General features: G+C 35.3%; 1 protein-coding gene across 2 annotated transcripts in view; it reads right to left on the reverse strand.

Annotated features, from left to right (window-relative positions):
* Positions 1 to 13060, reverse strand: part of ptprt (protein tyrosine phosphatase receptor type T) — a 305407-nt gene that overhangs the window by 76661 nt on the left and 215686 nt on the right. For both annotated transcript variants that reach the window (XM_087799988.1, XM_087799990.1), the window contains one exon: positions 6973 to 7002. In XM_087799988.1, coding sequence (XP_087656114.1) covers positions 6973 to 7002 — 30 coding nt within the window. The remainder of the gene's footprint in view (positions 1 to 6972; positions 7003 to 13060) is intronic.

Genomic DNA, 13060 nt, shown 5'->3' on the forward strand with positions numbered 1-13060 from the left:
CCTGGCGATTTTTAGATAGAAAAACTATGGAAACTGTGATTTTTAGTTACAAAAAACATGGAAACTTGGGTGTTTTTAGATAGAAAAACTAGGAAAACTGATTTTTAGATTAAAAAAAACATAAAAAACAGGGCTCTTTAGACAGAAAAACATGAAAAACTGGGATTTTTAGATTCACCATTACTATGCTAGGTGAATTACTTAATATTCTATATAACCCTCTGTCAATACACATCGTAACCATGACGACAGCCGTTCAGTCCAGTGCTGTGTCTCAAATCGCATACTAATCTTAGTATGCTAGAAGTTAGTATGCATCAGTTTAGTATGCATACTAACTAGTACGCAAATTCTCCGCAGATAGTATGTCTCAAATCAAACCCTGAAGCTACACACTAACCGGAAATCACATGACAGCTTCTTCTTCTACTTCTATTTAACGATGTTTCAAGCAGATGTTTGAACGCTATCGCCACCTGCTGGCAGCACGTATTGCAAATTTGGAAAAAGAAATAAAGAAAAAATATGAGAATCTAAATAATCGCGAGATATTTAAGCTGATATCAGCAGCGAAGACGTGTTTATCCTCCTACTGCTGCTGAAAATACACATTTAAGTATATGCATATATATGCATTTATATATGACGTAACTTCCGTTTAAAACGTCACTAAAATGGCGGCTGTTTAGTGTGTTTAGTGTCCATCGAACCATGCTAGTTTTGTGGGCGTGTTAGTGACAATTTAGTATGCATGGAGCACTAAATTTCGCATTCTAAGAATTGAGACACACTAACGTACTAAAAATACTAACTTTTAGTACGCTAGTGTGCGATTTGAGACACAGCTCCGGTCATAGACTTATTCGTTTGGACCATTGTGGATTGTCCCATGATAAAACGGTTGAGCATATACAGTCACTAACTCATAATGGTCGTATGTAAATGTGTGTGACTTACATATAAATATTCAGATCACAGTTCAGTAGCAGGATTCCAATCCCTACTAGTAGGATCTGGAATCGAAATTGGAATTGATTGGAATTCCAATTTGTACCAGTAGGATTCCAGATCCTACTAGATTCCACTCTGTACTGTGACACATGTATTGTTTGTTTTGAGGAGGATAAATATGCAGGAAAGTCTTCCACAGAAATGCTCGACATTCTCTCACAGACGCTTCAACAACGGCTGCGATGCTAAAGCAACAGAAAAGTTCTGGCGATCCGTCTCCTCCTCAACTGCACATTCATCCCATTAAGATGACAAATTCCTGGCATATTGTCGTCGGCGATGAGCGCGGAATAATCCTCTGCTAATGAATGTCGTGGCAGCAGCTCGATAACCGTGAAGGTTGAGCTCGCGGCGACGCTAACGGACGCTTTTGAAGAGAACGCGACATGGAAACGGGGAAGAATTTGAAAGCGACGCGCCGACCTTGTTGGCTCAGACACGAGGGATGGATCGGATGGAGGAAGAAAGAAGAAGTGGTTGCTACTCCGTTTTTGAGGGTCATAAACATTCCAGCGGTTCGACTCTTTTCAGCTTCGATTCCTCGTCTTGTGACGAGCGACACTTTGACAGATTCTGAAAGATCTTGAGATCGAGATACGCATCGACTCGCTCCGAGGTCCGGACGATTATCTATCGTGAAACATTTCTAGTCGATCTTGACTATCAGAAGTCACTCCGTTCACTGATCGGTCGGCGAGTTATTAGATCTGACGAGTGACGGTGAAGATGAACCATCAAAACATTGTGTGTGTATTCTGCTGTAACAAGAGTTGACTCTTGAGTTCATGATCCGACTAAATAACTACGAGATTGTAGACATGTAACGATTCCACTAACTTCACCATGTATTTCTACACACTTTAAGTGACATGTTGTGATTGTTTAACTCTTTTTGTTAATGTTACTCAACTAAAAAAATTAAATATTGTCCAAACATCTACTTTTAAAGCTGCTGGAGGCGACTGTATCCTCTCGTCCTCATTTGGAATGACACGCGGCCCATTCACCAGTAAGTAAGTAAGTAAGTAAGTAATTTTTATTTGTATAGCGCTTTTCCAGACCAGGGTCACAAAGCGCTTAAACAATCAAAACAATATTCAATAAAGTACATACTTTAAAGATCAAGATAATACTGAGAACAACACAGGAGTTCGAGAAATTCAAGGAAAAGCCTGAACAAATAGAAACGTCTTAAGATGTTTCTTAAAGGAGTCAGTAGATCCATCAAGAGCAAAGAGAGAGGAAGATTCTTCCAAAGCTTAGGAGCAACAGCCTGAAAAGATTTACCTGCATTATCAAAAATGTACTTTGCAAAACTTTTGGCCAAATTGCTGTAGTTCAGATGCAACTTGACGTCTCGAAGCCACGTTGAATTGACACGGAAAACAAAAGATTTAACGACAAATAGACTGAAAAATATGTATTTTTCACCATCAACAAGTACGTGAGGAGATACTTTTCTCAATGCACAAGTTCTACTAAATTATCTAATTTATAACTTTGTGTAAGTTTTTTAATCTGAACAAACTTCCAGCAGGAACTAGTTGTCAAGAGTTGACCAAACCAACTGGCTGGACGTCCTTCTGGAAGTTTCACCTATTTTTGGAAGTTTTTTGCATACATTTAAGACACGTTACTGTATAGTGAGTTAACACACTACGATATATTGCGATATATTGCAATACTGTAGGAACAACAATGTATTTTTTCTTGCTTTTACAACAAAGAAATGATCAAATACTTTCTCTGATCAACAACAAACAACCTGGAGCAACAATTAATATCCAGAGTCTCTCAGTGTTGAAAATAAATGTTATAGTAAATTAATAAATACAATAAATTGTTTAAAATGAGTCCAAACATCTTTAAAAGCTGCTGGACTCTGGTGTTTCCTTTCTTTTTCACTCATCGCTGCCATTTCAACGATTTACTTGTTACTTTGACGCGGAGGAAATGATGAACGTCACCAACTAGTGGCCGGAGGTTTAAGTGCAGCACACAAATTAAAAAACGCTGTGAAAATTTAATTTTTTTAAATTGAAGAATTAATTTAAAAATAAAACATCCAATGATAAGCTTTGATACACACACTATTGAAGTATAAACCATAACATAATTTAATTAAAATAAAATATTTCAAAGGTTTAATATCAATACAGTATCGGAAATAAAAAATATTGTGATATATTGCGATACTGTAGGAACAACGATATCTTTTTTTTATTTTAAAGAAACAACACTTTTTCTTTAACAACAAAGAAATTAGCAAATATTATAATATAATAATGATACAGTACTATTGGATATCAATACAGTATCAGAAATACAAAAAATATAGCGATATACTTCACAATACTTTGTGAGGAAAAGCCATCATCGATGAAACTAACCACGCAGAAGAACATCTTAAGATCTGGTTCTTGGTCTGGTAGTCGTTACATTAAAATGAATAGACAAGGTACAAAAACAAGCTCCGGGAGCTACAGTCGCTGCTGGCGAAGCCGCAAACAAACTTTCCTCCACTGGAGGTGAAAAGAAATGCTTGGAAACTGCTGACTCGGCAGGAAACCTTCGCCTCCCTCCGTCGGTAAACATCCTCGGGTCAGTCATGTTCGTGGAAATGAAAGACAGGAGGATGGTTTCGTTTGTGGACCGATGCTAGCAGTTAGCTCTATAGAAGCTAACACGATATCAAGTGTTGACGTGTTGTTGTAAATATTGAATTACCATTGAGTGAGTTATGAGGTCGTCGTCAGCCATAAACACTTCAGGTCACAATCAAAGTGAGCACACATGGACCACAATAGGACATCTTGGCAGAAAAGAGAACGGTTGAAATCACCGACATCATCGAGGGATCATTGACAACATTGTCAACCTCAATAATCCAGATGTGTTTAAATCTTATTCGAGAGAAAGCTGCAGGTACAACTTTTGGTAGACTTTTTCATAAGGATGTAAGAAAATATTGATGCACTTAAATATCGCAATATTTTTTTAACCGTACTGTTTTGATATTCTACAGCACTGTGTCGATTTTGTTTAGCTTTTAAATCTTGTGTTACATTTGATCATAGCTCTTTTAAAGTATATTCAAGTAAGTGTGTTTAAAATACAATTTCTGTATTAAGTATTTATGGAATTTGTTAATTTTGTATTGCCATTATACTTCTGGTCACTAGATGGCAGCAGCAGTCATTATGTTCCAAGTAGCTAAATGTTTAATGACATTCTGTGCGATTACTGAGGACGAGAGGATACAGTCGACTCGAGCAGCTTTTAAAGGTGATATCTGGAGTCATGTGGTCAGTTACTTGGACAATACTACTAATATATCGTTGATCCCACAGTATTGCAATATATCCTATTGCGTCGCTAGTATGATTATGAACATCACCAGATTCTTGCCAATAAGACTGATTGATTGATTGTTTAAGCGCTTTGTGACCCTGGTCTGGAAAAGCGCTATACAAATAAAAATTACTTACTTACTTACTATTTAAATGTATATTATGGAGCTCAGTTAAAGCAGTGGAATATGAGTCTAATATCAATAATAAAGTCATGTTTTCTTGTGTATTTTCTCGAGTTTACGCCACGATGACCTGACGGCGACGAGCCAGCAGCATCAACATCAGTGTGACGGCTGTCATTTCTCCAATTACACCATCTCAGGGTTGCGAGCACGAGATCCCTGCTCGGCTGCAGACGCCTCCGGCTCCCCTGGTTCTGAGGAAGCCTCAGCGTGCAGGTGAGGGATGTATTTTTTAACATCTTTGAAGCTGGAGGGAGTCGGAATAAATCTCTGCAGGGATTCCCGGGTGAAGCCTGAGGAGTGTGTGTGAGTGTGTGTTTGTGTGTGTATGTCTGTCTGTGTGTGTGTGTGTGTTGTGGCAACATTTTAGAATTGTGGAAAAACAAACAAACTGTCAAAACTGTCTTTGCTTGACATCATGTTAACAATGCGATTGATTCTAACAACAAACATCATCCAGTAAAATCATCGTAAAATGATAATATTCGTCATTTAAAGTCATTTTTTGACGACAAACTAAAGTTTATTCTCAGAAAAAACATGGATGTGAGACACTTTCTACTAGTAATACATTTTTACAACCGGCAATTTACCCTTTAATGAGTCGCCACTGTTTGTTAATACTGAGCTGAGCTAATGGCTACAGTACAAACAACAGCCTTCAATGGTAAGTTGAGGTACTGTATATCAAGAAGTACTGGATACAACAACAAACTCCTACTTGTTTTAAATCTGTGTTTTACTATATTTTAATTCTCTCTAAGCAAGATTAGTCAACATGACACAGTTGAGACCAAATAATGTCACGATAATGACTTGTTTGAGCTGCTGATGTTTGAGCCACACCTGAGGGGCCGGACGTGACCAGTGACATCTGACCAAGAGCTGTTTTTATCAATAGAAGATCAACCAATGAGCTGTCAATCAAAACAGCTGATGATGTGCTTCTAATAAGGCTGGATTCATGGAATGGGAATGTGGTGAAGAAACGAGAGCGACGTGTCGTTTATGAAGTGAAGCTACGAACTGAACGTGATCTAACGTCTGTAAATGTAATGATAATAATAATAATTTAACGGAATAAATCCTATTTTAGCAGCTTTTTGTAGATTTTCAATTTCACTCTTGCTTTTATCAAAAGCAACATTTAAAAATATATATTTATTGAATAAAATATTAATATAATATAATAATATAATATCTTATCAGGCCTGGTTTGCAAGTTTTAAATCACATGAAACTGAAACTGCACTGTACTTTTCTTACTATATACTATTCTTAACTGTATTACTCTTAAAAAGACCCAATTCCCTATAAATCTGTTCAGTGTACTTTTGCCAATATAGTATACTGAACTATATACAGTGTCATTTTACACTACACTAAAATACATTAAACTAACATGCTGTCTTTTGCTATATTACTTTGCAATCCTATGATATACTGCAAAATACTCTGCCCTGCTATACTGCTTTTCTATACTATAGTATACTATGGCTGCACTATACTGCAAATGTCCTATACTATTTTAATATACCACTATACTGATCAAGACGCTATCAAGAGTTGTACCTTAACGACTATGCTATACCATTCAAAACTGTACAAGTATTTACACTATACAATACTGTAGTTTATTATGATATATCAGTATTTATACTATAGTAAAGTATAATATATAGTAGGGATATAGTATAGTGTATAATACTATATAATACTATAATACTATAGTAGTATTTATACTATAATTTAATATACTAAATTATAGTGTATTATGCTATACCAGTATTTATACTATACTATATTATAGCATACTATAATAGTATTTATACTATCATTTAATATACTTTATTATAGTGTATTATGCTATACCAGTATTTATACTATACTATAGTATATTGCGCTATACAAGTATTAATGCTATCATTTAAAATACTATATTATAGTGTATTATGCTATACCAGTATTTATACTATACTATATTATAGCATACTATAATAGTATTTATACTATCATTTAATATACTTTATTATAGTGTATTATGCTGTACCAGTATTTATACTATACTTTAGTATATTACGCTATACAAGTATTAATGCTATCATTTAAAATACTATATTATAGTGTATTATGCTATACCAGTATTTATACTATACTATACTATACTATACTATACTATACAAGTATGTATACTATAATTTAATATACTATTGTATTGTATTATACTACACCAGTATTTAAACTATACTATACTGTATTATGTTAGTTCAGTATTTATGTATTTACACATATGGCTGGTTTCATGTTTTAAGTTGAGCTCGAGTTACATAAACGTGTACATTCTCCCTTCAAACAAGTGAAACAGTAGAATATGAAACATCATGAATACTCTGGTCAGTGCAGTCCTGCTGTGAGGGTCTACTTACAGGTAATAAGAGTAGGAATAAGCATGTCTTCTGAAGCATGGTGAGGTGAGGCCGATGGTGACAGACCCAGAAGAAGACAAACACATTGGATTAGTGAGATTCTTCAACAGCAGTGCTTGAGCGATCAGAGTGTGGTCAGCATGAGCTCAGAGGGTCTTGGTGGTCATTCCTGCCATAATATTGAGTCCAGATCCACGTTCTGATGTCGATGTGAAACGACCTGGAGTCAATTAAGTCGATTGAAGGTAATAAGTCGCCCTGTGGCTCGTGACAGGACGAAGAAACGACTTTTTGTCTTTGTCGCTAATGAGTCGACCAGTTCGTTAACTTCACCGTTACGTGCAGAGAATCTGTTCTCAAGAAGGAAGTAAAGGTTTGCCTCGCGGAGAGGAAGGGAAGGAGGGAAGAGAGAGAAGAGAGAGAGAGAGAGAAGAGAGAAAGAGGGAGTAATGTGGGATTGAGGTTGACGCTCCAGTGAGATGAGGTGAACACAGTGATGTAGGTCCTTCAACAGGACTTGATCGACATCTGAGCCGTCCTGCCCGGAACCTGTTCCTCCGGGTCGCTGTGTTTATGTCTAATGACGACTTCTGCTGCTCGTCATCGGTGAGAAGATCTGGAGCTGAAGTACTTTCTACACAATCGATACTCACTGGAGGTGCTTCACCCTCAAGACTGTAGAGACGCAACACTTCACTGGTTCACTGCATGATGTAACAATACTTCTATAGTCAAATAAACTGTCGTATCAAATACAAATAATACTTTAAACACTTCACTGTTCATTGCATGATGTAACAATACTTCTATAGTCAAATAAACTGTTGTATCAAATACAAATACTACTTTAAATACTTCACTGGTTCACTGCATGACGTAACAATACTTCTATAGTAAAATAAATTGTCGTATCAACTACAAATAATACTTTAAATACTTCACTGGTTCACTGCATGACATGATGTAACGATACTTCTATAGTCAAATAAACTGTCGTATCAAATACAAATAATACTTTAAATACTTCACTGGTTCACTGCATGACGTAACAATACTTCTATAGTAAAATAAACTGTCGTATCAACTACAAATAATACTTTAAACACTTCACTGTTCATTGCATGATGTAACAATACTTCTATAGTCAAATAAACTGTTGTATCAAATACAAATAATACTTTAAATACTTCACTGGTTCACTGCATGACGTAACAATACTTCTATAGTAAAATAAACTGTCGTATCAAATACAAATAATACTTTAAATACTTCACTGGTTCACTGCATGACGTAACAATACTTCTATAGTAAAATAAATTGTCGTATCAACTACAAATAATACTTTAAATACTTCACTGGTTCACTGCATGACATGATGTAACGATACTTCTATAGTCAAATAAAGTGTCGTATCAAATACAAATAATACTTTAAATACTTCACTGGTTCACTGCATGATCTAACAATACTTCTATAGTCAAATAAACTGTTGTATCAAATACAAATAATACTTTAAATACTTCACTGGTTCACTGCATGAAGTATTGATACTTCTATAGTAAAATAAACTGTTGTATCAAATACAAATAATACTTTAAATACTTCACTGGTTCACTGTATGAAGTATTGATACTTCTATAGTCAAATAAACTGTCGTATCAACTACAAATAATACTTTAAATACTTCACTGGTTCACTGCATTAAGTATTGATACTTCAATGGTCAAATAAACTGTCGTATCAAACTCAAATAATACTTTAAACACTTCACTGGTTCACTGCATGATGTAACAATAGTTCTATAGTCAAATAAACTGCCAGGATGTGCTATACTGTACTTTAGGTACTATGACTGCATTACCCTACAACTTCCCAACTGTTCTATACTATTCACTTTATACAATTATACTTGTCAAGATACTTCACTCTTTCAAGGAGTTAACTAGTATTCTATACCATCTCATACTACACAAGTATCTTTACTATAGTATACTACCATATACCATACTATGTTCTATGATACCATACAAGAACATTTCCAAACAGAGCAACACTTAATTGTACTGTACTGTGCTGCGCTAGATTACAAAATACTATACCAAACCACCATGTACTTGTGTTGCTACACAATACGATAACCATACAATATTCACTATATTAGATTGTGTATGAGTTGTGTTGGACACAGGATGGAACTCTACAAGGGTTTATATGTTATACTACTAAAATACTTTATTTATATGTAAATAACAATACATTGTTGTCTATACCACCTAATCATGACACTATATTTATACAAAGAGCTTACGGCAGTATTCAATAAGTACCATGAAACACGTCTGAAGACTCTATATTGGAAGTAAATGTTGTGTGTAACGTTTCATTTTTGTCGTCATTTCATTGTGTAGACATATCTGGAACTACACTTGTCTCACCAGGCTGTAGTGTTCCATGAAAACAACACACACAAACACACACCTGTACACTGGCGGGTACAGGATTTACGCCCCACAATACTTCATCATGTTTTTCCGACTCCTGTCCTGGACTCACTCACGCGCTCCGTCGCAGCCGTAACCGTCTGCTGATGCCGTCCTTCTGATGCTAATAAAGTGCAGCAGCCCAGAGCTCTGCAGTAAAAGCCGGAGCTGTTAAAACTCCTCATAAATATTAATACGCCGTAAGAAAAACACACGACCAGGTAGTTCACTGCAGTGTGCGAAAGTACACGATAGCGACACAAAGAGATCGGCAACGGAAAATAAAGAAAACACGAAAATTTAAGTCATCGGAAACTGCACTGTACGAAACATAGTATTCTTAAATGTATTACACTGAGGGAGACTCAATTCACTATAAATATGTATCGTGTACCTTTGCTACTATAATTTACTCAAGTATATACAGCTATACGAGTGTCATTTTAGACTTTACATATATTAAACTAATAAGCTGTCTTTTGCTATATTACTTTGCAATCATATGATATACTGTAGAATACTCTGCTAGGCTTTACTACTTTCTATACTGTACTATACTATGGCTGCACTATACTGCAACTGTTCTACACTATTTTAATATACTACTATACTGATCAAGAGACTCTATCAAGAGTTGTAACTTAGAAACTATGCTATCCAATACTATAACAGTATATAGTTATACTTTACTCGACTCTACTCTACTAGTATTATAATATCATTTAATAAACCATATTATACTATATTATGCTACACCAGTATTTATGCTATAGTGTATTATATTATACTATAATATACTAGTATTTTACAATAATTGAATTTACTATATTATAGTGTATTATGCTATACCAGTATTTATACTATACTATACAAGTATTTATAGAATAATTTAATATACTTTATTATAGTGTATTATGATATACCAGTTTTTATACTATACTGTACTATACTAGTATTTATATTATAATTGAATATAATATATTATAGTGTATTATGCTATACCAGTATGTATACTATACTATACTTTACTAGTATTTATACTATCATTTAATATACTATATTATATTGTATTATGCTACACCAGTATTTATACTATACTGTACTATACTAGTATTTATATTATAATTGAATGTACTATATTACAGTGTATTATGCTATACCAGTATGTATACTATACTATACTATAATAGTATTTATACTATCATTTAATATACTATATTATATTGTATTATGCTACACCAGTATTTATACTATACTATACTATACTAGTATTTACGATTTTAAGTTTGGGCAATTATAAATTGACATTTGGAAAAATGTTGTTAGGGAAAATATTCCAAGAATATCAAACGTTTAAAAAGGTGAAACTACTGTATTGTTCACTTTAACTGTAGTTTAAATGTATCATTTCTTTCTCCAACTGAACCAGATCCAGAGACGAAATAGATCCAGGATATCAGAAGATACGGAGCAGCAAAGGTTTTAATTCGTGTGTCTGTGGATGATGGATGGAGCTCCTGGTGGTATGATAGATGGAGCTCATCATGCTCGTGGTAATAGAAGCCGAAGACAACACATCAAAGTTCAGAACCTTCGTTCACCTTCTCTGAGAGCCTCAGCAGCCAATATACTGAGACGTGACCTGTTTTATCATCTCAACTGTTCCTTCTCCGGCCAACAGCTCTTTTATTAACCTTTTCCTCGACTTGAACCGTGAACTATTTAGATTTTCGTTCTGCATTTTCAACCATAAATACACAAAAACGTAGAAAAACTTTAGAATATGACATGTTAACTAATAATAAGCTACTTATTCATTTGTATTAACACAAAATGAACCACTTATTAAACGTTTTAAAGTACTAACTCACACATGTACATTGTGACCATATTCTACCCTTAAGCCTTGTGTCAGCTCAGGGTCAAGGTGACCGGAAGGCCCGAAAACAAATGTGTTTGTTTTATCCCTTGTGTTATTTCTGGGTCAAGGTGACCCAAAGGCCCGAAAACCAAAGTATTTGTTTTATCCCTTGTGTCATTACAGGGTCAAGGTGACCCAAAGCAAGAAAAAAAAGGGTTTGTTTCATCCCTTGTGTTATCTCTTGGTCAAGGTGACCCAAAGCAAGTAAACAAATGTATTTGTTTTATCCTTTGTGTTATTTCTGGGTCAAGATGACTCGAAGGCCAGAAAAGTTTTTTGTATTTAGGATGATATTAATACTTTGATAGTTTTCTTAGTTTTTAAAAGAGACAGTAATTTTAATAGTGAATTACATGGTATTTACATAATAATTGTTTTTTTTACCAAAAGTTATTGTTTAATTACTTCTTTATTACTGTTAATAATAAGTTATTAAGGTTTATTTCAGAATGAACTTCAAATTATCAACCTATTAAGGTTTTAATGATCAAAGTGTGAGTTAGTTCTTTACAATAGTTAGTAATGTTACCGACATTACAAACATAATTAACCGACAGTTTAAATAAAGTTATATACAAACATTAAATCATAACATTGTCAGAAGGAAAATTAATTTATCGGGAGCGAAGCAAGATAAATATTCTGAGCCAAAAACTAAATGGAGCATCTTGTCGTCCACTTGACTTGTGTGACCAGTGTGTGTGTGTGTGTGTGTGTGTGTGTGTGTGTGTGTGTGTGTGTGTGTGTGTGTGCAGCCATTAGAACACTTGTGTAAGTGCACCACGGAGCATTTATCTCAGTCCATTATTCAAGCATGTGTCACATCAGTGAGACGGAGGCGAGTCCAGTCCGGTCCGGGGCAGATTTTTCTTCTCCCCAGTGATCTGCGTCCAAGCGTATGTGTGTGTGTGTGTGCGTGTGTGTGCGTGTGTGTGTGTGTGTGTGTGTGTGTGTGTGTGTGTGTGTGTGTGTGTGTGTGTGTGTGTGCGTCCGAGTGTGTGTCTCGTCCTGCTTTTCAATCCACTTCCCAAAGTTTGACCACATTGATCGAGCCACAGTTGAACTTCGCAGCAGATGTCGGGGTCACGAGGGGTCACGAGGGGTCACGAGGGGTCACGAGGGGTCACGAGGGGTCACTGCCTCGGTCTGGAACTTTATCGTTTCTTAACAAGACACGACATTATTTAGATGAAAATATATATTTTTTAATTTCCTTTTCTAAAACGAGAAGTTTGGGTCCTGAGATCTAATCAGCTGTTATAGACTTTTACTCTGCTCTGGATCAAGGTGACCTGAAGGCCCGGAATCAAATATATTTGTTTTATCCCTTGTGTTATAGTGTAAAACTAGTTTATTCACTCAATCACTGACTATCTTCATGATTTTGGAATCATTAACTCTATAGGGTTCGAACTATTTATTGACCAACAAGAGGTTCACGTTCCGCTTCCTCAATACCCTGAAGTTTATATTCTATTTTGTTTTTAGATATTGAATGTTTTTTTGTTTTGTTTTGGGGGATTAAAAAAAAAAAAGTAAATTCAACTGTTGAAGGAGTGGAGGTCGCTAAGGAGGATGAAGATGCTGCCATGTTGGCACCTGAAGAAGAGCCTCTCGCTCTTGTACATGTTCTCTGAAGTTTTTTTCGACTAGTTTAACTTTGAGTTCCACCATTTTACTGTTCTAC

This window comes from Callionymus lyra, chromosome 10 (genome assembly GCF_982586985.1).
Source record: "Callionymus lyra chromosome 10, fCalLyr1.hap1.1, whole genome shotgun sequence".
In the NCBI taxonomy this organism is placed as follows: domain Eukaryota; kingdom Metazoa; phylum Chordata; class Actinopteri; order Syngnathiformes; family Callionymidae; genus Callionymus; species Callionymus lyra.